Below are 27,390 nucleotides of genomic sequence, written 5' to 3' on the forward strand. Positions count from 1 at the left end.
GACTCAGAAAAGCTCACTCTGGTAAACTTAACAAACCCTGAAGACATTATGCATTTTAAAGTGTGTTTTCTCCTCTCTATAGACTCTCTGGCTTGGTCACAAGGTTGTGTTCCCTGAAAATAGTTTCTCTATTTCCCCCCTTAAGGACCGAAAAATCGTGTATTTTTTCTCTCTAGGCTAATAGAATTACTTACATAATTCATTTAGATTACTGTCCTGTAGTTAACATGTTCCCACAGTTTAAAATGCTGTTAAAATAATAATTATATTAGCGAGTATTAGTACTGTAGGAACTATAGTTTAGTGTGTTTGGGGCCAATGTTCTGTCGAGTTATACTACCCGACGATACGCGCTTCCTAAATGCACTGCGCATGCGCTGACCTAAACTATTTAATTCATAGACTATGATTTAATTATTTCTCTTGTTTTTTTTTATAATAAATCTTTTTTTTTCTTTTTTTTCTTATGTGCAATAAACAACCTGTACTCACTGTCACTGCACAAAAGTGTAAAAGGAAAATAATAATAATTAATACAACAGTTATTATTAATAAAAAAAATACAAAAGCATTTTTTGTACATTACCAGTACAAAATTAGCTCAGCCAAACTAAATTCCACATTCCACATATAGTTCACGTACACTAGTATTATATTTAAATACACAACTTTTTTTTTTTACATGGATAATTAGTATGAGCAACACAAAATTGTTTTTGCTATCAAATTTGACTGTTATACACTATGTTTTATTGCAGGCATATCGGCTCCTATGGACACCTTTACTAAAGGTATAGTTAGCATAAAAAAAAGCATAGTTTTCTAAAATAATACATCGTATATATTTTTTATTGTGCAATGTATGAGTACATCACCAGTACAAAATACGCACAACTAACTAAGGTATATTTAAGTACTGCTTAATTAGGTAAAAAGATGTAACTATAAGGAGAAAAAGTATACTTTATTTATTCCACATATAGTTCAAGTGCACTATAATATTATACTAAATATACAACATTTTTTTTTTTACAAAGATTTGCCATTATACACTGATTTATGCTATGCAAATATACTACCTAATGCTCTAATATAGTGCTTTACGGTATTTTTATAGTATTTTTACTGTTAGATAAACACTGGGGTAGCACGGTTTGACAGGGGAGCACAATTTGACGGAACACCGGACGGACCCTCTTTACCGCTGCACGCGTTTAGCTGCGCTGCTCAGAGCTGTTAGCAGTTAGCAGCATGAAGAAAGAGCAGGTGATAAACTGCCAGTTTTCTGTTTGGTATCCTTTATTTAAGAAGCACACGATTAAAAGGTGAGTCCGCGCTGCTTTGAGGTCTTTTATAAAGCTGTATTTATCGGATTTATTAGTTTATAGCTGTGTAATAAGAGGAAAAGATGAGTTTTGCAGGTTAGCATTAGCCTAGCTGTGAGTCTGAGCTCAGGTAAATTCTGCTGTTGAACTATATAGCTCTATAATATTGAATATACAATTATTTTAGGGAGAAAATATGTATATATTGGAAAATTGGGAGTCTGTCTGGATACAGAAATGTTATATTTACATGTTTGACGTTTTTAAAACAAGCTGATCATTTAAATAAGGTGTTTTAAAGGAAAAAAAGGGGCCAAAACCTGCAGGTTTGGTTTACTATTTTCAGAAATAAATAGTCGCAGCAGTTGTTTATCTTTAGTGTTTAACTATAGTGATGTAACGTTACGTATGTATACAAATATTTGTATTTATTTTCATTTATTTATTTACAAATAATTTAGTTTTTGTTCAATTATTTTATTTTACTTATGTTTTGATCTAGTACACAGTCAGCTCTGTTGTAGCTGAGGTTGTGTCTGACTGTGCTGTACACCTGTGTCACCTCAGCTGTGGTAGTTAACTTTTTGATTGATAATTGTTAATTAAATTGATCAGTATTTGTGTGCTGTATTCCTTAACATGCTTTTGCACATGTACATGGTTTTATTTATAATATAATAAACATTATATTAAATATAAATAATTTAATAAGTAAATAAATAAATTAATTAATTAATATGGTGTGAAAAGGTATGGTGCCATAGAGGGTTCAATAAAATTAACAAATTAACAAACCTGTGGACGGATTAATCTGTCTGAAATGTAAATCAGGCTCTAAATTGCTTATTTGTGTGTGTGTTTTTTTTTTTTCAGCCTGATTCTTCCTCTGCCTCAAAATGTAATCGATTATCTGTTGGATGACGGGACTCTTGTTGTTTCTGGAGGGTGAGTGGTTAGCGTTGAGTTGGAGCGGGACGATATGACGTTATTTTATCGACAATAAACATGTCGATGACAGCCTAGTGCATCCCAAATTATATTTATCAACATTTACATTTTAATATAACATTATAGTCATTATGGCTTTTAGAAAAATGTGTTTTGTGTTTTTTCACTCAGATTAACCAATTAATCTCATTTGCAGCTGTGAAAACAACAATCAATGTTCACAGAACAACAACAGTGACTCAGAAGAGGAAGAAGACATTCAGGTAATTCAGGATTCTGGATTAGCTAAATGCCCATATACAATTTTCTTTTCAATGTGTCCTCCTGCCTTTATGTTTATATTGGTTGTGTTTTTAAAGTGTTATAAATTATCTTCTTTTTTTTCCAGTGGTCCGATGATGAAACAACTACAGTTGCCACAGTAAGTGTCTTTTACCTTATGATCCAGCTCTTTATTATTCCAGATTTCTACAGAATTGACAGCGTTTAGTGTCTTAAAGGAAGTATGTGTAGATTAGCATGTTTATCTTTAATTTTATCATTGTGATGCTTCACTGACTATAATAAGGAGGGTAGTGTCACTGTTGTTGTTGTTCCTCTGGGTTTAGCGCACCATCACATGCACTTTCTGTAGATTTGATGAAGCAGGCAGGACTTTTACAAGAACTGCATGATGTTGTGTGACCCAAGTCAAGTTCATGTGAACTCTCTTTTTTTTATATATATATATATATATATATATATATATATATATATATATATATATATATATATATATATATATATATATATATATATATATATATATAAAAATACATTTTTTTTACATTTTTCTACCAGAAAAAAAATCTATTACACATTTTTTATTTGTTCACACTCAGTGTAGATTACCAAAGGTAAATTTGGGTCGCAATATACAGACCAGTTGGGTTTGCGTCCTAGGTCTTGGGTCATCTGGCAAGACAATGACCCCAAGCATACTTCAAAAAGCACCCAGTGATCAATGGAAACAAAGCCACCAGCAATGAGTCTGGATCTAAATCCCGTTTAACACCTGTGGAAAGTTTTTAAAATTGCTTTTGGGAGAAAAAACTCTTCAGATATGAGAGACCTGAAGTAGTTTGCAAAAGAAGAGTGGTCCAAAATTCCATTTGAGAGGTGTAAGAAGCTTGCTGATAGTGAAAGGAAGAGATTGATTTCAGTGTTTTTTTTTTTTCCAAAGTGTGTGCAACTAAATTTTTAGTTTAGAATGACATTAATTTTGTCAGTTTTGTGTAAAAATGATGCTCATTTTGTTTTTTTGTCTTTTCTTTTCTAATATACACAAAGGACATAAATGTGTATAACACACCATTTTATGGGAGAAATTTTAATTGTAATTTTCTGGAATATTTTCAAGGGTGCCAACACTTACGGTCATTACATTACATTACATTTGGCAGATGCTTTTGTCCAAAGCGACTAACAATAGTCAAGTACAAAAGTAAGAGGAATTAAGATAAACCATTTTTAGATAGGGCTTAAAGGAGGTCGAAGGGAAATAAAGGGATAGAGAAGTGAAGGAGGGGAAGAAGGAAATGGGGTTAGAAGTAGTTAGTGTGTTAGAGGTGTTAGGAGAGTAAGTGCTCTTTGAAGAGCTCTGTCTTCAGGAGTTTATTATTAAAGATAGAGAGAGATTCTCCTGATCTGGTAGTAGAAGGTAGTTAGTTAGAGGTGTTAGGAGAGTAGGTGCTCTTTGAAGAGCTCTGTCTTCAGGAGTTTATTAAAGATAGTGAGAGATTCTCCTGATCTGGTAGCGGTCATGACTATATATTACTGTACTCTTCTAAATCCACATGCTTTATTTCATTAGGTATAATTCAAAGCATGAATCTTATGTTTTACCTTCAGAGGGAGCCCAGGAGCAAGAAATGTTAAATTTGTCAGAGTTTTGCTTTAGTAAAAATCACAAAAAGAGCAGGGAGATCAAGAAAAAGTCAGACAAGGCAGATTGAAGTTTTCTTTTCTGTTTTTTTTTTTTTTTTTTTTTTGGTGTGCACAGTATACCAAATACTGTCCTAGTGCTTACTGTCCGAGTGCTGTTCTTCCCCTTTTCTCAGGCACCAGAATTCCCAGAATTTACCTCAAAGGTTCAGGAAGCAATAAACGCACTTGGTGGATGTGTATTTCCCAAACTGAACTGGAGTGCACCACGGGTAAGATTACCATACCATCATTTACCTAAGCATTCTCATTTAAATATGACCATACCTTTATACCAGACTATATTAATAGCAGATGAGCCTCATGTCTCTCTGATTCTTTCATTCACTTTTCTACAGGATGCGAACTGGATTGCCTTGAACAGCTCTTTGCAGTGTCAGAGTCTCAGTGACATCTTCCTTCTCTTCAAAAGCTCAGACTTCATCACGCATGACCTCACGCAGCCGTAAGCAAACAAGGACTGTTTTTCTGAGGATTAGATTTGTTGTTTTTGCTTTTTTTTAACCATACGTACATGTTTCAGATTATCGAAAGCATTTTAATATCAGATAAAAATAACCTGGGTAGATAGAAGAACAGTTTTTAAATGTTAGTTTAATTTATTATGGGAAAAAATCTATCCAAACCAATCCTAGCCTTGTGTGAAAAAGTGTTTGCCCCCTAAAAATAATAATTTGGCAGTTTGCAGAAACAACTGCAATCAAATGTTTTTGTGGAGACATTTTGGCCCACTCTTCTTTGCAGCATCTCAAAAAGACTTTGACTACGCCACTCCAAAACCTTCATTAAGTTTTTTAAACCATTCCAAGGTCATTGTCCTGCTGCAGAACCCAAGTAAGCTTGAGCTTAAAGATACAACAAGCGTCCAACAATTACAGGTGTTACTTTTTCCCCACGTAAGGGCCAGGTTGGTTTGGAGATAGATTTCCTCCCTTAATATATAAAATTGTCATTTAAAAACACTTTGTTTTTGTATTTACAAAGGTTTTCGTATATTTACTCAGATTATCTTTATCTGATAGTTTGTTTAATAATCTAAAACCTGTAACAACAACATAAAAAGCAAGAGAAATCTGTAAGAGGTAAATACTTTTTCACAGCACTTATATATGCAGAATTGTATCAGTTAACTATATTGTATATTCAGGGGGTGATCAACACATTTCTTTCCATTCTTTGACAGGTTTCTCCAGTGCAGTGATGACTCGCCAGACCCTGCCATAAACTATGAGGTGCAGCTCACACACACATGCATATAGTGTAACTCAGTAGAGTCCAGTATAGCACAGATTTTAAAAAAGGGCAGTCTTTGAGTTATCAGTCACAGTATCTCATACAGTTCTAGTGGGGCTGCAATATGTGTGTTTTCCACTAGAGGTCAGTAGATTATTAAATATTTTTCAGTTTTCTTGATGTCTTGGTTATATGAGTGCTGGGCATGATGGCCCTAAATTTGACTTTAATAATGATTAGTGAGCATATTTTAACCCAAAACAGCCCGTTGTATTATTATTATTTTTTATTATATAAAAAAAACTTCCTTAATGTATAAATGGAAGGTTTGGGTATTACAGGGATTGCTTTGTCCCATAAAAGGAAACCATATATGATACTATTTATTAATGTTTGCAAGAAACAGCTGCGTAATGTAAATTATTTTTATATTTATATTTAAATATACAGATCTGGAAAAAAAGTAAGAGACCACTTCAGTTTCTGAATCAGTTTCTCTGATTTTGCTATTTATAGGTTTATGTTTGAGTAAAATGAACATTGTTTTTTTATTCTATAAACTACGGACTTTTTTTTTTCCCAAATTCAAAAAAAGTATTGTCATATAGAGCATTAATTTGCAGAAAATGAGAAATCACTAAAGTAACAAAAATATGTTTTTTTTTTTTACAAGTTTTAAGAGTTCATAAATCCATATTTGGTGGAATAACCCTGTTTTTTAATCACAGTTTTTTTCATGCATCTTGTCATCATGTTCTCCTCCACCAGTCTTACACACTGCTTTTGGATAACTTTATGCTGCTTTACTCCTGGTGCAAAAATTCAAGCAGTTCAGTTTGGTGGTTTGATGGTTTGTGATCATCCATCTTCCTCTTGATTATATTCCAGAGGGTTTTAATTCGGTAAAATATATATATATATATTTTTACCAGAGCTGTATTTAAATGACTATTGATCAATCAGAGTTCTCTTGGCTTTTCTAGTAGATAAGAGCAGTATGGCCAGAAATATTAAAAATGTAATGTTCCTATACTCCTATTACTAACTAATTGACTATTTGTATTTATTATAAACCTATTAGAAGCAAATAACAGTGATTAATTATATTGCTAATATACATTTCACAATTGAAGTGTATACCTAATATAATCCACTGTCTGTATCAAATGACTTTTTATATCAGATGTACAATAAACATGAACAATAAAAAAAATGAAATTACCAATATATATATTAGCAAGCTAATATTGCTAAGAAGTACTCAATGACTGTTTCTATTAATTTTAGGTTAATTTGCCAGCCCAATTAGAATTACTTTAGTAGGACATGTTTAGTAGGGGGTGGTTAAAATTATTAATAATAGTTCTGACATAAATTATAATAGAAGTAAACATTATAAAAATAGTTTTTTGCTGCTTTCTGGAGGGCAACACTTTTTTTTAAGTGCACTTTTTAGCACACGTGGAGAATCGACTGCCAGTCTTGCTTGACCAATAGTGCACTTTAGAGTTCATGCAGTCATTGATTTATTGCATGAGGTAATCTGTGGGAAATTGCACATTCTGATAAGAGAGCTACACACTCAGTTCTATAGGAATGTGACACGATGATTTTAATTGCAGTTCTGTATGAGGTTTTATGACATCCTACACACACACACACACACACACAAAAAATCTCTTTTTCTTGACTGCATTGTGGTGATAGTGTGTGGAGAGGAAATGAATGTGATAATGAATCTGCTGATGAATACTCATGGGATTGTAATTCTCCCACAGTCAATTATAGATATTTATCTGGGTTAGGATTTGCTGAGGAGGATTAACGATCCAGCTTGGGTTTTAATACCTGTATGAATGTTTGATATGTAATTGTATTTAAAATTATATATAAAATAATATTTGTATATACACTTGCTTTTGCCATTTAGGCTCTTCAGGTCCAGTCAGTTAACAGAAATGGTACAAAGTCCAGTGTGTTTAATTTTGTAGTAAAGAGAAAGAAAAACAAATGAACTGAAAACGTATTTAATTACTACAGCTCTGTATAAAATAAGAGACCATTTAAAAACGATGAATTTCTTTAATTTTACTAAATTGAAAACTTCTGTAATATAATCAAGAGGAAGATGGATGAAGCCATCAAACCAAACTGAACTGCTTGAATCTTTGCACCAGGAGTAAAGCAGCATAAAGTTATCCAAAAGCAGTGTGTAAGACTGGTGGAGGAGAACATGATGCCAAGATGCATGAAAAAACAACTGTGATTAAAAAACAAACTCTTAAAACTTTATAATTATGAACTTGTTTTCTGAAACTTTTAATCGGTTGTTTATATATTAGACAGTTGGACTAAATTTCTCCACTCTTTTTTTAGCTGGTTCTGAGGAAATGGAGCGAGCTCATTCCAGGAGGGGAGTTCCGCTGCTTTGTGAAGGAGAACAAGCTTATTGGTATGAGATCCACACAAGCGCTAATGCTTAGTTTGCAGCTAAATTCAGGATGCTTCTCTTTGTAGATATGTAACTTTAGAGCTTTTTCATTAGTCTGTAATTTAAAATAAATTACCTAAGACCAGGATGTGGTAACAGAGCTAAAATAGGAGTATCTAAAAAATTTTGAATATCATTGAAAAGTTACTTTATTTAAGTTATTCATTTCAAAATGTGAAACTCATTTGTTATATGGATATATTACAAACAGAGTGATCTATTTAAGCAATAATTTATTTTATTGTTGATGATTGTGGCTTACAGCCAATTATAACCCAAAAATCAGGGTTTCAAAAAAATGTTATATTATATAAGACCACTTGGTACTTTTGGCAGTGTGCCAAATCCTACTGGCAAATGAAATCCGCATCTCTATAGAAGCATGAAGTGCTGTAAGATTTTGTGGGAAAACAAAACTGCACTGACTTTAGACTTGATAATAAAACACAGTGGATCAACACCAGCAGATGACAAGCAGTTTGGACTGTGTGTCTCTCCACTCTTCCTCCAGACTCTGCTCCCTTGATTTCCTTTAAATGAAATGTAAAATTTACTGATGATCAGTGATGGTTTGATGGAGAGTCATGTCTGTCATCTGCTGGTGTTGATCCACTGTGTTTTATTATCAAGTCTAAAGTCAGTGCAGTTTTGTTTTCCCACAAAATCTTACAGCACTTCATGCTTCCCTCTGCTACTGACAACTTTTATAGAGATGCAGATTTCCTTTTCTAGCAGGACTTGGCACACTGCCCACACTGCCAAAAGTACCAATTGGTCTTATATAATATTAAAATTTTCTGAGACATTGATTTTTGGGTTTTCAATGGCTGTAAGCCATAATCATCAACAATAAGAGAAATAAAGAGTTAAAATATATCGCTCTGTGTTTAATACATCTATATAATATATAAGTTTCACATTTTGAACTGAATTACTGAAACTTTTCAAGCTGTATCTTTGCCTTGTCTTTATAGGTATCTCTCAGAGAGACTACACCCAACATTACCATCACATCTCCAAACAAGAGGCCAATATTTCCTCCTCCATTCTGCAGTTCTTCAGGGACCACATTCAGCACCAGTTCCCTGATGAGGACTGTGAGTGATACTTAACAGATTAAAGATGGGGAAGGGGTAAATCATAAATATTTGGCAACTGCTTCAAAATATGTCATGTAATTTCTTTTTTTGTTGCATTCGTTTTCAGTTGTCCTGGACGTTTACAGAGACTGCATGGTGAGGATTTGAAGGATATAAGCACAGTACCAGTCAAAGTGTGGACACACTTTACTCAATGTCATTGATTTAAATTATTTTTTACATCGTACCGCTCTGGAAAAATTGAGACCATTTCAGTTTCTGAATCAGTTTCTCTGATTTTGCTATTTATAGGGTATAAGTTTAAGTAAAATAAACATTGCTGTTTTATTCTATAAACTACAGACAACCTTTCTCCCAAATGCCAAATAAAAATAGTCATTTAGAGCATTTATTTGCAGAAAATGAGAAATGTATGAAATAACAAAAAAAGATGCAGAGCTTTCAGACCTCAAATAACGCAAAGAAAACAAGTTCATATTCATAAAGTTTTAAGAGTTCAGAAATATCAATAGTACTGTTTTTTAATCACAGTTTTCATGCATCTTGGCATGTTCTCCTCCACCAGTCTTACACACTGCTTTTGGATAACTTTTTATGCAAGCAGTTTAGTTTTGTTTGATGGCTTGTGATCATCCGTCTTTCTCTTGATTTTATTCTAGAGGTTTTCAATTTGGTAAAATCAAAGAAACTCATCATTTTAAGTGGTCTTTTATTTTTTCCCCAAAGCTGACATTAAATTAAAGGGACACACATGGAATTACATAGTAAACAGTTAAAAAAAAAGAAGGTTTGTCCTTTTCAATCCTCTGACCTAAACCTATAGTCCCACAGTCTTCAATATTAAATTTACAATGTAAAAATAATAATATAAAGAAAGAAAACACATTAAATAAGAAGAGGTGTGTCAACCTTTGACTGGTACTTTATTTTATGTATCGGTAAAATGTTTGTACATAGCACAAGTCTGTTTTTCATGTTGGACAATCGATATTCATGATGGCTTGTGTTTATTCTAACAGGGTCGTGTTTGGCTGATTGACTTTAATCCGTTTGGTGAGGTTACAGACTCTCTGCTCTTCTCCTGGGAGGAGCTAACCTCTGGAAACAGTCTTACAACAAGCGACACAGAAGCACTACAGGTACATTACCTACTGTGTCTCATTGTGAGTGAGTGTGTGTATATCTATAGGTTGTAGCCCATCAATTTTTTATACAGTACTTTATTGTGCAAATCGTCAGTTGATGAGTTTGTTTATTTTGAGCATTTCTCCCTCTGTTTGGTTTGGTTTCACACAGGCACAAAAACACCTAAACGCACCAAAATGCAAAACCAATAAACCGCGCAAGCACATTGTCTCCTCTGATTGGTCAGAGCTGTCCGGTGCAGGACCGCACTGCACTTTTTTTAAGCACAGTGTTTTCAATAGGACGTGCAGCGCAGATGTCCATTTAGTAAACAGTGTCACGGCTGCAAGCAGTGAACGCTGCACATTACTGTGTGTGTAAACAGCATGGAGCAGCAGAGACAGTGTTTGTTTTTAGCAGTATATTATCTGGCTAATATATCGGATTAAAATGCACCTTATCAGACGTTTAGCCTAATTAAAAGAAGTATTTGAAATATTTGATGGCTGAGTCAGATAAAAAAATAAGACAATACTGATTCTAAATTAATTGTGTGCATTAATGCTTTAACATTAACAGCCCTAGTTTTTTGGAATATTTATTTTATACCAAATCCTCATTTTAAAAAATCAAATCAAAATTTTGTCATATTGCCAAGAATATTTTTATCGCAAAAATATGCTGAAATGGCCTGATATTATTTACCCACTCCTACTCACCATCTCAAACTACAGTCATCATTATTAATATGTTTGAGGGGGGAAAAAAGTCTAAGACTGAACTTTGGTGTGGGGGGAAAAATCTCTCTATAGCTCACTTAAAAAAAAAATGAAGAATGTAACCTGAATTATATTTAATTTTTGAGCCGCTGTTCTGACCTGTACAGATTGATAATGCTGGCTCTGTTTTGATGGTCTGCTGTTTTAGGATGGTCCTGCTTTCCGGTACACCACCAGTGAAGTGACTGTCCAGCCAAGTCCCTGCTTGTCCTACAGGATCCCACGAGACTTTTTGGACCTGACTACTGGAGAAGATGCATATAAGTTGATCGATTTCCTTAAATTAGTAAGTGAGACTTTTAAACCCTTTTAATTAACTATACATATATAATGAAGCTTGAAGGTTTGTGAAAGTTGGTGAAGCAAGGTGTGTAATGTCTGGCGAGGTCTCTAAAGACCCCATAGGAACCTCTAAGCAACTGAAGGCCTCTCTCATATTAGTCAATGTTAATGTTCATGGGCATCATCAGGAGATCACTGAATAAAGATCACATAGACAAGCCAGAAGCTGTTTTGTTGACAGACAAGACTGAAATCGAACTTTTTGGTTTTAATAAAATGTTTAGAGATTCTGGCATAAGAACTTTACCGCATCTGTGAAACACGGTGGTGGTAGTATTATGGTTTGGGCCTGTTACTCAAACCTTACGCAAAGGTTTACATACTTTTGCCACTTACATATATGTATCATTGGATCATTTTTTTCAATAAATAAATGACCAAGTATAAAAATTTGTCTCATTTGTTTAACTTGTGTGAAAATCTGATTATAGACCCAGACAGGATTAGTTCCCCAAGGGGTTCTGGGCTAATTTTCTCTTTTATTTTGGGGTCCTCTGTGATTTTATTCCCGTCTGAAATGACCATGTATGTGTATTATTTAGATGTCCTCTGAGAAAATTACAGGCTGAATTGTCTACTGTTTTTCTCTGAACTCTGTGGTCCTTCGGTAATTTTATTCCTGTCCAGACTGACATCTGAGTTTCGTCTCCTCACATTTTAATAAAATAGCTATTTGTCCACTGCCACACACCGTCATTACTGTACGCTTTGGGCGCACGTTTCCACCGAGATGGACATAAAAAAACACAACAGCGAGTGGAAATGGAGGAGCTACTGAACACGATGACACGTGACCAGAAAAAGCCTAAAAACTCACTGGTCCTCCTGTTTTTTTTCAATTGTTGTCCAGATGCAAGAGTTTTATCACTGAGTAGAAGTGTGAATTTTTTTTTATTTATAGACATCCCCCTGAGAAACTAATCCCGTCTGGATAGGGAAAATTCTAAAGGTTTTACCACTGTAGATATAAAATCAGCAGGGTTTATACAGTCATGAAATACCTGGAAAGGTCATGGAATTTCAAAATAGCAATTTTCAGGCCTGGATAAATTTTGAAAAATAAAAAAATACAAAAATAATACAAATACCCAAAAAGTTTTGGAAAAGTAATAGAATTTTGCTCTACAAACCTTTGTCTTTCCATTTATTGAAGGAGAAAAGCTAATTTTAATATTTTAAGCTAACAAATACATCAGCTCAGAGTTAGATCAGTAATTTAGCCCTACACAATGGAGCTATCAAGATTTGACACATTTTATTACTTTTATTGAACATCTTTTTTTTATTAAATTAATTTTAGCCTTACCGTAATCAATTTGTATTCTAGTTGATGGTTTTAACTAAGTTTTGGTTTTATTGTCCATGTCTGCGCTATTGTTTTAAAAATCATATTGGTCAAAATAATCAAAATTGGCCTTGAAGTCATGGAAAAGTCATTGAAAAGGATTGTAAAAACTGTATGAACCCTGAAACAGGTTAGTTTTTCATGTGTACAACCTTTAATCCTTTTATCATACTTTTTTTATTTTCTTCATTGCAGAAAAAGGGTCAACAAGAGGAAGAGTCAGAAGACGAGTCTGAGCCTCATGTTGAAACTACATGAGATAAAGAGGCTTTGGTACAATAGACCAACTGGATTCAGACCGTTTACAATAGCGGCTCCTCTTTTCCCAGCGTTGGTTTTCTGCTCTGTATATTTATTAGAGGGACATTTATTAAACGTATCAAATTCTAAACAGTACTGTAGATCTGCATGGCTTCACATGAAGAGGAATTGTTTAGCCTAGCAACATGTGCTAAAATGCTGCGATGCTACGTGAGTGGTTCTTGTATAACTGTGTCGTTTGAAGGATGAAAGATTAAGAGGAACTTCTGACCGTGATAACGGTTCTGTTTCTCTGCTCTGTATTTCTTAAACAGGCTACAGAAACAACCAGACGCTGTGTCCCATGCTTTTGGGACTGTTTTGAGAAAGAATATTGTAAAGTAATATTAATAAGATGATTCTAATGCTATTATTTAATCAGCACAGCCCAAATAGATTTTGTTTATACACTTTTGAATGTAAAAAAGTTACCAATTTGTTTCAAATTAGTCATATTATTTGCATAATAAAAGTACTGTTATATTCTCAGCTCACTGCACTGATGGATTTGTGTTGAAGTAAAAGTACAGTAGGGTAAATGTTTTTTTTATTCCATATAACATTGCATATGACATCCAGTGTTATAAGAAGTTATTCGATTTATTGAGTGGCTGAATAAGCAGAGAATATTAGTGTGTGACCTCTTTTTTGGCCAGCCAGTGTACTTTCACTTGGGTTACAGTATGCTTTTTGAGAACCTCAGACTTTGTCTGAGGGAGGGATCTATGGCCTCTATGGTATGGCCAGCAACAGCTTATAAATCAGTTTCTCTGATTTTGCTATTTATAGGTATATGTTTGAATAATTCTAAATAAAAATAGTCATTTAGAGCATTTATTTGCAGAAAATGAGAAACGGCTGAAATAACAAAAAAGATGCAGAGCTTTCAGACCTCAAATAATACAAAGAAAACATATTCATGAAGTTTTAAGAGTTCAGAAATCAATATTTGGTGGAATAACCCTGGTTTTTAATCACAGTTTTTATGCATCTTGGCATCATGTTCTCCTCCACCAGTCTTACACACTGCTTTTGGATAACTTTATGCTGCTTCACTCCTGCAAGCAGTTCAGCTTCGTTTGATGGCTTGTGATCATCCATCTTCCTCTAAAAGGTTTTTAATTTGGTAAAATCAAAGAAACTCCTCATTTTTAAGTGGTTTTCTAATTCTTTTTTCAAAGCTGTATATCCAAAGCATATTTCAGACATGTACAGATTGCTTGCATTTATTAATAGGAAGAGTCAAGCCAAACCTAAGCAGAGAAAAAAAGCCGAATAAACTGAGTCTTTTTAAGAAATGCACATTATTTTAATTTTAAGTATCTTCATGCCTAAAAAAGTCTAAATAAAAAAAACCTGATTTCTCCCATAAGAAGGAAATGGATAATATGGTTATTTATAATTGAAATGGTTTAATTAATTAATGAGGCTTGTGACATTTACATTTAAATGGGAAAGTGTCTGATTTATTTTTAATATATTTGCAATCTTAAATACCTTATATATGTTGCATTTGTTGAAAAAATAGAACTGTACAAATTAGAAAATGTATTTACAGCAATGTTCATAAAGAAAACACATGAAACTTGGGGAAATGAGAATTTCAAAAACCTTTTATTAGAACAATACAGCAGATATAAAGGTTCTACTGCAGACACTCATAACATGTGCTTCAACGACAAATAGTATGCACCTCTCGCACACCAATAATAAATTAATCGTAAAAGTATAAGAACAAAACAAATGCATTAAACCCCCTCAAAAATGGATTCGACTTGTTGCGCAGTGGATCAAGGCCTGGTGCTGGTAATTATTGGTGGTAAAATGGGCCCCAGAGCTGTCGACGTGTCCAGTCTCTGCTGGTGTGGTCAGCATGAAGACAAGATAACGAGATGACTGGATGAGACGATGTCACTCACAGAGAAGACACTTTTAAAGTCTCTGATGTGTCTCTGAAGATGAAGACGATGACGACGATGATGTGAGGCTGAAGAGTGAATAAGAGAAGCTGATCCCAGAGTAACATTGAGTGCATTGCAGCTCCAACAGAGCCTAAAATGCCTGTATTTTCGGGGCAACAATCTGAATTTTTTGCGATGTTTCGATGTGCAACAAACTGAGGAGGAGCGGATATGGCAGTCTATTGCTCCCCACGTCCGAATGGGGACTTTGATCTTATAAAATATCATCATTATTATCATAAAGACACCCCTTTCCAACAGCCCTTTCACCCAGATTACCCACAAACAGTTTCCAAAAACATCTTCTCACGTAACCAAACCCAAGCTATGGCAATAAACTTAGGGTTGTTTTTTTTTTTTTAATAGCTAAGCACAGTGCCTGTTCAGTGGAAATATAAAACTCCACCAACAGTCCAAAAAGTCCAAAAGTCCTCTTGTGGTGTAAACCTTTGCTCTGAAGAAGAGGGAGAGGAAGGAGGCAGCCAGTGAAAGCCACACTCGAAAAAACACTCGAACACTTGAAAACTCAGAAAACTCTGAAAAATCTTAAAACTCGAACACCCTAATAGTCCTTTTTAATAGTTTTAAGCACTGCGAGAGCATCAAAGTCATCAAAACAACAAAGCAATCTGAATTAAAACAACAAAAAAAAATAATGATGAACAAAACAAATCAAACAGGTAAAGAAACAAAAAACGAACAAACGAAAAGCATTGATGTACAGTACAGGCTAAAAGTTTCTCTTTTTCAAGGCGTTTTCTTTATTTTCATGACTATTTACATTGTAGATTCTCACTGAAGGCATCATGAATAAACTATGAATGAACAAATGTGGAGTTTATATATATATATATATATATATATATATATATATATATATATATATATATATATATATATATATATATATATATATATATATTCTAGTTTCTTCAAAATAGAGACACCCTTTGCTCTGATTTGCTCTGCTTTGATTGCACACTCTTGGCATCATTCTCTCAATGAGCTTCATAAAGAGGTGGCCACCTGAAATGAAAAGTTTTCCAACAGTCTTGAAGGAGAAGGAAGGAGTTCCCAGAGGTGTTTATTAGCACTTGTTGCTCCTTTGCCTTCTTCACTCTGTGCTCCAGCTCACCCTAAACCTCAAATCTGGATTGGGTTCAGGTCCGGTGACTGTGGAGGACAGCTTTTTTTTTTTTTTGTTAAGTACATAAAACTCCACATGTGTTCATTCATAGTTTATTAATGATTCCTTCAGTGAGAATCTACAATGTAAATAGTCATGAAAATAAAGAAAACACATTAATAAAAAGAGAAGGTGTGTCCAAACTTTTGGCCTGTACTGTATATCGGTACTGTAGATCATAAAGCCATGGTTTTTCAGGTTATGAGAATACATACACTCTGAAATCTGAAAAACAGAATAAACACCCCTTAGATTTAGATTTAAGGAATTAAAAATATACAGTTAGCTTTTCCGCAAACAAACGCAGGAAAAACGGAACCCCATTGCATGTTGGGAGTAGATTTTAATACAAAATTAAATAAAATTAAAAAACAAAGGAGGAGGAGAAGGAGAATAGGAGGTATGCAAGTGAGCGAGAAAGGATATATTTTAAGGCCTGTGTAGTGAGAGTTTGTGTCTTGGCCTTTTCAGCCTTTGGTTCCTCTGAACCCTCTCTACGGCCTCTGAACTCAGGCCTATGGCTTGGTGAGAAACGCTCTCTCTGAGTGCCAATGGCTCGCCATTCCAACGGCTACTCCATCCGTTAGCAGCTGATCCAGAACCCCTAGATCTGTACTACAACCAGGAACGTGTTCCCCAAAAGATAAGAAGCATCATCATCCTCATCAGCATCATCATTAATATAATCATCATCATCATCATCATCATCATCATCATCATCACTGCATTATCAGCATGGTAAGCAGCTGAATCTCTCTCACAAAAGAAGAAGAAGAAGAAGAAGAAGAGAGTCCATGCCGCCCTGCTCCTCCACGTGGCGCCACAAACACTGTATATGGAGCAATATATATATATATATATATATATATATATATATATATATATATCTGTAGTTCAGGCTACATCATCATCATGATAAATCATTGAGAAACCCTCACCTCAGGTCACTCAAACCACTCAAACCTCTCCAAACCCTGTTTCCTCCCAAGGTTTTCTTATTTCTGCTTTATTTTCCTCATTTATTTTTTATTTTTCTCTTTCTGCCAGCACAAGGTTTTATCATCAATACTATTATATAATTTATTTATTTATTTTTTTTATTTTTACATTATTTGTATAAATCTATATAACCCAAATGTATAAATCTTATTTACATTAAGAAAAAAAATGAAGAAAATTTTTAAAAACCTATTATTTGCATCTTTCAATTTGAGAAAAAGTTATAATTATAATAATAATAAAAAAAAACTACTGTTTTACTTAACACCCCATGTGGTCTTTTATCATTTTTATCATCCTACTTTTTGCAAGATAATCCAAAAACAGCATGTGATCAAAACCAAAACCAAACAAAAAAGTCTCTTTACAAATCTTTAAAAAGAAAAAAAGAAAGGAAGAAAAAGTGTTTTTTAAACGTGTGTTTCAATTCAATGATTCCGTATCGAAATAGCTACCTACCTATCTAACTATCTAACTAGCTACCTATCTATCTATCTATCTATCTATCTATCTATCTATCTATCTATCTATCTATCTATCCGTCCTGAACCTGTGTCCACTGAATCAAGTGATGCATTATTATGCATTTATTTATAGATGTGGGAAAATAAAGAGTGAAGAAAAGGAAATAAGAGGAAAAACAGACAACAACAAAATCAAAGCAAAAAAAAAAAAAAAAAAAGAGACACACAGAACCCTTAGAGGAAACAGAGAAAACCTTGTCGTTCAGTGTCGCCCTCCTCTGTGTTTGAGCGAGTCAGGCGAGAGGAGCAAAGTTGTTACTGGCGGCGGCGGCGTTGGTTGTGGTGGTGGTACGGGGGGGCTCTCGCCCCCCTTGTTGTTTTTGTGCGCTGGCCCTGTGGAGCAGGATCACAGAGCGCCGTCTTCTGCACAGCCTCCTCCTGCTGTGTAACGGAACTCCTGCAGGTTGGACACACCGTGGAAGTGAACAAAGGCCCCCGCCACCACCAGGATGTGGAAAAGCTGGTGCGAGTGAAACTGTGGAAGGACACAAAATGAACAAGATGAAATCCCATCAGAGTAGAAAGCTATTTCACATTTAGAGGGTGATGTAATTGCAGTATTCCTTTTACCCCATATATTATATTATATAAAACACATTGCTTCAGAGCAAACCTAAAAAAATATACATATATATATATATATATATATATATATATATATATATATATATATATATATATATATATATATATATATATATATATAGATCAGCTGAATCTCTGGTGTCTGATGATTGTATATTTTTTTTAGGTTTGCTCTGAAGCAATGAGACCAACGCAACAGGAGCTTTTTACCCCAGTAAGCAACATCATAATCAATCAAACACATGCACTCACATTAGGGGTGGGCGATATGGCCCTAAAATAAGATCACGATATTTCAAATATATATATAATACACTTAAAACTTTAAATTTTATTGTTGCATACAATATGATAACTGCGATGTTAAAAAAAATACAATAATTTTATCAGATTTAGAACATAAATCAATTATTCAGAATGTCATGATACTAATAATGCACTGCAAATATCTCCATATATTAAGGGTTAAAGTAAAATAAATTCTAGTCTCCATTAGGGGTGGGCGATATGGCTCTAAAATAATATCACGATATTTCAGGGTATTCTTGCGATAATTATATTCTTGGCAATATAGGAAAACAGAAAAATAATTCATTAATTTCAGGAATATAGTGTAATAGTATAACAGTATAATCATAACGTGGCAAAATAAATAATATAGCACAAAATAATATAATGCAGCAAATAATAGTGCAGAATATTTAGTGCATGTATATAAACTGCAAACAAAAACTATAAACTAAAACAATGATACAATAAATACACTTAAAGCTTCACAGTAAATAATAGACTACTTTTAAGACAAACCATCTCTATTATCACGATATGGATTTTTAATATCATGATATTTCTGTGTCACGATATATTGTATACGATATAATATTGCCCACCCTAGGTCTCCAAACTGTGTGTTTTTAATGTAAGGCCATAATTCATAGTCTATACTTTTACTTATAGTTTTTAAGATAAGGACATATAAGCACCACTTTATCCAAAGTTTAGATAAGGATATATAAGCTTCATTTTACAGTCTATACCTTATCCAGCTATTTGATAAGATGATATAAGCCCCACTTAGACTGGATCATTCCCACAGTTAAGGCCACACAGGCTACATTTAATAGACTACACGTTTATTCACAATATCTAGCCCAATAATATGTTTTTTATATGAAGACAGAATAAACTACATTTTATAGTTTAAACCTTTTTAGATTTTTAGATAGTTTTTATGTAAAGGCATATATATGGTAAAAATGGCACAGTCTATATATAATGCAGGCCTATATTTTTAAGTAGTCTCTTATCCCCCCCCAGAGCTTTATAAGCTCATCTAAAAAGTTGTGACCAATAAAAAACAAACAATTCAACTTCAACCTACTGTTTAGCAGCCTGCAGCGGTGTGTGTGAGAGTTATACAGTCATTTATTAAGACCCAGATTTATGAGAAGCTATTTCCTCCACCTGCATAATTAACAAGCTGAAAGTCATTAGGCCTCTTCATTCTGACAGGCTTAGCTGTTACAATTACTTAACCCAACTCTCATTAATTATATCTGAATTATATCCAGTTTACTCTGAGAGAGAGAGATGTGTGTGGTTAAGTGTTATGCTCTCTTACCCAAATGTCACATTTTCCAGGAAAGAATCTCTCAGGAATTCGTGCGGCGTAAAGGCAGGCTCCAGTGATGTAAAGAACAGCCATGAGGAAGAGCCAGCCCATCTGGCCCATGGTGGTCGCCCTGAGGAAGCCCTCAGTGATCACAAAGTGCAGGCTAGGAACTACTCCACTCAGCCCCAGACCAACAAACACGCCTGAAATACACAGTAAAATCTGAAATTAGCATCACAGACTCTGATATAAGGGCCATTCCACTGAATGAGTGCCATTTCTGTCCCCAGGAACATGAAATATGTATAAATGTGCACACAAAATAACTTTAAAAATCCTTTTTTAATTAAACATAGTGTATTGTACATTGACCTAATAGCAAACGTAGGATATGTAACTAATTAAGAACTTAATAAGAACTACCTAGAATATTGAAAAAAAATTATTTGTTCCCCACTCTCTAACTATAAACTTTACCATTAAATATAATTATTAAAATCCTCCAGAGATATAATTTCTTATGCTTTAATTATGCTTTAAAATATTTTTGTTCAAATTAAATCCATAATATTTAAGTTAAAATATTTTTATTCACATTTTAGTCATGTCCCTGGGTTTCACTCAGTCCTGTTACTGTAACACATTATCCCATCTAAAACATCTGGAACATTCTACAACAGGAAGTCACATCATTTGATTCCTCTAAATTCCTAAAGTTCCCTCATTAGTTTTTCTGTATATTTGATCTTATTGTAATGATGACTGAGGAGCTCAATATCCTCAACACTCAGTCCTGTTACCTAAATTAATTTAGATTTTATCTGTTTATTTTTACAAATTTTACAAATTTTGGGAAAATCACTAGAATGCGCTCAGTGTCCTCATGCTATTAGCAATGCGCCATTTAGCTTTTTTCATGTTTTTGCTAATTCTATGCTAAAAACTCATTCCTAATACTTTCAGTCTTGTTACTCAGAACATAAAAAGTAACAGGAGTGAGTGCCAGTAACAAGAATGAGTGCCAGTAAGAGGAATGAGTGCCAGTAAGAGGAATGAGTGCCAGTAACAGGAGTGAGCACCAGTAACAAGAATGAGTGCCAGTAACAAGAATGAGTGCCAGTAACAGGAGTGAGCACCAGTAACAAGAATGAGTGCCAGTAACAGGAGTGAGCGCCAGTAACAAGAATGAGCGCCAGTAACAGGAGTGAGCGCCAGTAAGAGGAGCGCCAGTAACAGGAGTGAGCGCCAGTAACAGGAGTGAGCGCCAGTAACAAGAATGAGTGCCAGTAAGAGGAGCGCCAGTAACAGGAGTGAGCGCCAGTAACAGGAGTGAGCGCCAGTAACAAGAATGAGCGCCAGTAACAGGAGTGAGCGCCAGTAACAGGAGTGAGCGCCAGTAACAGGAGTGAGCGCCAGTAACAGGAGTGAGCGCCAGTAACAGGAGTGAGCGCCAGTAACAGGAGTGAGCGCCAGTAACAAGAATGAGCGCCAGTAACAGGAGTGAGCGCCAGTAACAGGAGTGAGCGCCAGTAAGAGGAGCGCCAGTAACAGGAGTGAGCGCCAGTAACAAGAATGAGTGCCAGTAACAGGAGTGAGCGCCAGTAACAGGAGTGAGCGCCAGTAACAAGAATGAGTGCCAGTAAGAGGAGCGCCAGTAACAGGAGTGAGCGCCAGTAACAGGAGTGAGCGCCAGTAACAAGAATGAGCGCCAGTAACAAGTATGAGCGCCAGTAACAGGAGTGAGCGCCAGTAACAGGAGTGAGCGCCAGTAACAGGAGTGAGCGCCAGTAACAGGAGTGAGCGCCAGTAACAGGAGTGAGCGCCAGTAACAGGAGTGAGCGCCAGTAACAGGAGTGAGTGCCCGTAACAGGAATATTTTTTTTTTTGTCATAAATATCAATTATTTGAACCTGCAGTCAAACATTTCTTTAAAATAAAGACGTTCTTGAGAGAAATTTAAAGGAATTAGTGGGCTTGTTTTTAAACATGTTTTTTAAATGTCACATGAGTTTTGTAAACATTTTCCAGGTTTTTCATAACTATACGAACCCTGATAGTTAAATACATGTGTTATTAGACTATTAGAGTTGAAAAAAATAAATTAATTTGGAAAGGTTCCAACAAGCAAATGGCACCCATTCAATTGAATGGCCCATAAGCATATTAGAATCAAAGGCCAGGTTTTAGAGCATGGTTTCAGATATAGTAGACATTTAAAGTAGAAACTCACCAGCCCGGACTCCTCTGTATTGTGGCGTGGCAAAGAAATCACACTGTGAGACTGTGATGGCTGCCAGGCCCAGAACACACACTACTATAAGGTAGATGAAGCAGGGCTGAGGGGAACAGTAGAAGGAGTAGTAGAGCCATGGAACAAAACTGCCCATGATTAGGAACGCTATACCCGAGTAATCCAACCTAAAACAAAACAGAGAGGAAGGGTTAATTAGAGGGTAGAAGGCTTAAAGGTTATCATACATTGTTTTTATTGTTTTTCCTACATTGTAAAGTAATAGTGAAGTCATCCAGACTATGAAGGAACACATAAGGAATCATGTAGTAACTTAAAAGTAAAAAAAAAATATATATATATATTCTCAGGCTGGTGACTGATAAATTTATCTTGTGCAACAGAGGAAACACTTCTTTTTTTTTTCTTTCCTAGGCTGGTCCTGATGAGTGCCAGTTTCATCATAACGTTTTTTTGATGGTCTTTGCGACGACTGCACTTTTAAAAGATACTTTTAAAGTTCTTGACTTTTTTTTTTTGGTTTATACAGGAATATGGGATTAGATCATTACTCAAATAGAGCTATTCACTGTATACCTGTAACTCTACCTCTTCACTACTTTACTTTAACTGATGCTCTCAAACTCTTTATTAAGAGGCAAGAAATTCAAGTAATTAACTCTTGATGAGTTCAGCACAGCTGTTAACTGAAAGCCTGAAATCCAGGTGACTCGATTTCATATAGCTGACTGAGGAAATACAGCCAAGATGTGCAAAACTGTCTGTATCTAAGCAAGAGCTTCTACTTTTCAATAATGTAAATATAAATTGTATTCTGGTTTGCATAACCTTTTTTTTTACTTACTTAATAATTTCATTTTTTTTTATATATAGTTTGGATGACTTTAGTATTAATCTTTGATGCAGAACATTTTAAAATAATGGAAAAAAAAGAGTACAGTATATATAAAATATAAATAAAGAACATTTACTAAATATTATAAAAACTATATAAACTGTGTTTAGCTTTTAAAAAAAATCCAATTGCATGGCATTAGCACACTTTCATTTATTATAATCATTAAAATTTCAAGTAGGTCTAGACTAGGTCCGTCACAATAGTACAATAATATTTTCCATTATTGCAATTACTTGGACCATATTTTGTCTTTTTTTTTTTTTTTCTTGTTAAATTTTCATATATTGTGTAAATTTCCTTTGGGATCAAGTAAGTCGGTTTGTAAGTAAATACGGAAATCATTAAATATGTAAATCAGTATCTATCCATCCACAGCAGTTATTGTGACAGGACTAGACAAGACCAAAGATACAAATTTTAGGACATAATGGAATTTCCTTGTTAACAATTTCAAGACTGTACTATTAACTTCATTCCATGATATTTGCAAATTTCTACATTTCCATTAACAATTTAAGAGAGTTCTATACTTATCAGATCTATATTTTTTATACTAATGAGTGAAATCTACTTGTGAAATATAAAGTTTAGCAGTCTGTATAAGAGTTTAAGAAGATTAGTGTTAGTGTGTGTTTAAGTATAAGTAGTGTAGAGCTGTAAAAGCACAGACTGTGTACTAACTTTGAGAATACACGGGAGACGCCCTCTGAATGGCAGTATACTGTGTGGAAGAGCCAGGAGAAGGACAGGCAGAGGATGGCTCCCAGGAAGAACATGCCAATCACGATCTTCTCCTGAAACGGTGCCACGAAGGACATGTTGGGTCTGAACATGTAGAAGATTCCCAGGCACAGAAAGAACAGGCATCCTGAAAATACAGAGAAAAACAAAGGTCAGGAGTGACAGAGTGAATACGTGAGTGAACACGTGAGTGAACGCGGTTTGGGTGGAGTGTGTGTGTGTGTGTGTGTGTGTGTGTGTGTGTGTGTGCGCGTGGCTGTGAGATTTGATTCATTGATTAATTGATTGTGTGCACGCATGCAATGGCAAATGTGTGCAGTAGAGCTTTGTATTGAGAGTATTGAGTTGCTGAATGTACCAACAGTCAGTCAATACAGTAAATCAATGAGTCAATGAGTGTCTGACTTGTGATAAATAAATAAAAGATGCATATTTCCCAAACACAAAACACAGCTAATATATATAAAAAAATAAGAGACCACTTAAAAAAAATGATGAGTTTCTTTGATTTTACCAAATTGAAAACCTCTGGAATATAATCAAGAGGAAGATGGAAGATCACAAGCCATTAAACCACCAAGTTGAACTGCTTAAATTTTTGCACCAGGAGTAAAGCAGCATAAAGTTATCCAAAAGCAGTGTGTAAGACTGGTGGAGTAGAACATGATGCAAAGATGCATGAAAACTGTGATTAAAAACTTACAGAGCAGGTCACAGAAACAGATGCACATTTGACGCTTTTTAATTTTCAGCTGAAGCTACGTGATTAACTAAAGCACTCTAAAGTTTAAAGTGCAGATCAATATCTGCATGATACATGATGATCCCTTATCTGTGTGATCTTACATCATTTGTCAATACAGTTATCTCTGCTATCAAAGTCTACTTTGATACTAAGGTGATAATCTATCAGCCACTAGGTGGCAGCTGTGCCTCTCAAGTGACAGTAAACTACTGCTGCAACCATGAAAACATTCAAGCTGTGTTCAGACTGCCAGCAATCACTTACAGTCCAAAAAATACATAAGTTTTAGCTCCCCGTTTAAACTGTTAATTTGTGCTGTAAGTTGGGTTTTTGGAGGCTTTAGTTGACTTAACAGTGTCCTCAAGTTCTTGTGTGTACTATATTTAGTTATGTGGAGCAGGAATAGTAAAGTAAAAGAGAGCTAATATGCCAAGTTTGAGGCTGCTCACTAGCTGATTAACTGCAGCATGTGGCTAGATTTTACCTTTGCTGTGATCTTACTGGACCTTTGTAGGGTTTATATTTAACAGCTTCTACAATTATGCCCATTCACCTCTCTGCAGTCAGTTTATTAGTTCAGCTAATACTAATACTGTATGTCATGATGATTTAGAAATATTGCACTGTGTTTATCTGCAGAAACTGCTACTGTCATTAATGCTACTGAGGCTGTTCATTTATATCAGTAAATGAGTTAAATCATCCCTGATGACTCTGTGCTCTCTGACTGGAACCCTTTAGTGGCCAAGATCCTCATTAACCAGTTCACTGAAAAACTTCAGAACAATTAGTTTTTTTGCATGATTATTTTTTTTCATTTTCATATTATTTAGTGTTGATTACACTAATTAAGGCAAGCATAAGAAGTTTCATACTGAAAATACTTTTGGCTATATTTCCTAGATCTTCAAACTTTAAAACTGGTCAATTTGACCAAGAACATAACAGGAGGGTTAATAAACAGCTTCATTTCTGTAGCTTGTGTGCGTGAGAAGTATGTTGCATATTCTCTCTTGTTTCTAGGGTTATAAATGCACACGCACACATACGCACACATACACAGGTGTTCAATTGTCATCCTCTGTATGTAACTAGAGCTTGTAATTGTCGAGCTCCGTAGCAATGTCCCGAAGAGCATCACAACACAGCACGGCCTATTAAGTTCATTACTGGTGATTAACGCGGGACGCAGCTTTGTCTCGTGATGGAGTGTACGTGACAGACAGGAGAGGCAGCAGGCTGTTTACTACAGAGTGAGTCGCTATACAGCTGGGCAACTAAGCTTTACTGCACTAAAGCTACAAAACAGAGCCTTAGATACTTTACTACAGTCAGAACACATCCACACAGCTGATATAGTATAGTATAGTATAGTATAGTACTGTGTTAAAGGTTATGCACATGTGTGTCTTACCCAACAGGTGGGTCCAGATGTTGCCCGTTTCTGTGTGGATTCTGAAGATGCTCTTGAAGCACGCTCTGAAGGAGGGCATTGGTGGTCTGTGCCCGTGCAGGAGGAAATCGTTATCTTTCAGCCAATCAGGCAGCACGTCGTGAGGAATGACACGCCATCGGCCCTCCCACATCTTGGTTGAAGGAAAAAGCAAAAAGAAAAACAAAAGAAAAAGGCCATTTTTTAGTGCAGAACAGGGGATGATATTGGATAAGTAAGATAACTTAAACAAATGAGAAAAGAAAAAGAACTAATAATATAATAAATAAAATAAAAAATAAATAAATATGCAGCAGTAGCCAATGTGAAGTACTTAGAAAAATGTATGTTTTTTGTGAAGAAAAAAAATAAATAAATAACTAAATAAATGCTTCGGTGATCCAGTATAGCACTGCATTAGTCCAGTGGAGGAGTGGGTGGGGGGACGATAGGATTTCGGGTCTTGCTCATGAATATTCATACATGCAAACATTACTCTGATTGGCTAACAGCACTGCGACATCAGAAGGCACTGACCACATGAACAACAGTTAGAAACGTTTTAAAGGTTTAAAATAAAGGCATTTTTTACACTAATAAAAGTCTTTGCAAATGTAATATATTACTTTAAAACATGTGTTGTAATATGCCCTGCTAAGTGCAGTTCAGCCACTGAGTCTTAGGTTCTCTGTAAAATGTGAAATCCACCGGAGATCCTATGTAAACCTAGTTTCTTACACACAGAGGCGGTAATGGGGTACCATAATAACTACCAGAGTTTCTCAGTGATTTTAATCTACATGCTCATGCATCTATAACGCCATAATCCAGAAAAACCCTTTTAAAACTTTTTTTAATTCTCTGTCCTTACTGATGCATTTTGACTGTGATCATGTGCATCAAGTAAATATTGTGCATTGTGAAATTGTTTTTACATATCATGGTATAATTTATTTTTTACAATAATGCCTATGCTTACTCAAGCGTAGGTAAATATTGTTTATATTCTGTATAAAAAATGCCTTTTTGTGACTTTTTCTAAAGAATATACTACACTCATAATCCAGAAGAAGATGAGCCAAATACTCCACAGACACACTGCGCTTCAATCTAAAACTATCATCATAAGTGTGTTTTATAAGACCATGTTTTATACATGTATCAGCAGTGTATAAATCGAATAGTCGCTCCCATCTCAATCATTTATACAGAGATTTCTTATCCTGTGCAAATCAGCCACATATTTTACTGACATCCTGTAGTAAAAGCATTTACTTTTATTATTACTCCACATCCTCACTTAAATCCCAATATAACTAGTCTTCAGAGACCAAAAGCAAGCAAGTTTTAAAAAACAGGCTGTTCTGTGAATAAGTTAGTGTGAATTTTCACAGAATAAAGAGTACAATCAGTGTCCTGTGATGTAAACTATACCAGGAAAGCTCTCTGCTTGTCCTCAACTCTGACCTCATGAACATTTCCCCA

At 34.9% G+C, this 27,390-nt stretch overlaps 2 protein-coding genes across 2 annotated transcripts in view; one reads left to right on the forward strand and one right to left on the reverse strand.

Moving 5' to 3' along the window:
* Nucleotides 1–1,172: 1,172 nt before the first annotated feature.
* cdc123 (cell division cycle 123 homolog (S. cerevisiae)) lies at nucleotides 1,173–15,293 on the forward strand. Its single transcript, XM_022671798.2, has 13 exons — nucleotides 1,173–1,325; nucleotides 2,199–2,270; nucleotides 2,470–2,536; nucleotides 2,662–2,694; nucleotides 4,373–4,468; nucleotides 4,595–4,701; nucleotides 5,440–5,488; nucleotides 7,866–7,941; nucleotides 8,955–9,077; nucleotides 9,187–9,215; nucleotides 10,100–10,219; nucleotides 11,133–11,270; nucleotides 12,867–15,293. Exons 1-13 carry the CDS (start codon nucleotides 1,252–1,254, stop codon nucleotides 12,927–12,929), a joined length of 1,047 nt encoding a protein of 348 aa, XP_022527519.2. The 5' UTR covers nucleotides 1,173–1,251; the 3' UTR covers nucleotides 12,930–15,293.
* adipor2 (adiponectin receptor 2) overlaps nucleotides 14,563–27,390 on the reverse strand; it is a 57,691-nt gene continuing 44,863 nt past the window's right edge. Inside the window, exons 4-8 of the mRNA XM_022671799.2 lie at nucleotides 25,888–26,059; nucleotides 23,669–23,855; nucleotides 22,069–22,256; nucleotides 19,848–20,041; nucleotides 14,563–18,116 (exon numbers count right to left, since the gene is read on the reverse strand). Coding sequence (XP_022527520.2) covers nucleotides 17,988–18,116; nucleotides 19,848–20,041; nucleotides 22,069–22,256; nucleotides 23,669–23,855; nucleotides 25,888–26,059 — 870 coding nt within the window. The 3' untranslated portion in view covers nucleotides 14,563–17,987. The remainder of the gene's footprint in view (nucleotides 18,117–19,847; nucleotides 20,042–22,068; nucleotides 22,257–23,668; nucleotides 23,856–25,887; nucleotides 26,060–27,390) is intronic.

This window comes from Astyanax mexicanus, chromosome 2 (genome assembly GCF_023375975.1).
Source record: "Astyanax mexicanus isolate ESR-SI-001 chromosome 2, AstMex3_surface, whole genome shotgun sequence".
Lineage (NCBI taxonomy): Eukaryota > Metazoa > Chordata > Actinopteri > Characiformes > Acestrorhamphidae > Astyanax > Astyanax mexicanus.

Excerpts from the sequence above, each read along its gene's own strand:
- cdc123 (XM_022671798.2), top strand. The coding sequence starts at position 1,252 with ATGAAGAAAGAGCAGGTGATAAACTGCCAGTTTTCTGTTTGGTATCCT. Across the intron at positions 1,326-2,198 it reads AAGAAGCACACGATTAAAAG|CCTGATTCTTCCTCTGCCTC; the intron begins GTGAGTCCGCGC and ends TTTTTTTTTCAG. Across the intron at positions 2,271-2,469 it reads ACTCTTGTTGTTTCTGGAGG|CTGTGAAAACAACAATCAAT; the intron begins GTGAGTGGTTAG and ends TCTCATTTGCAG.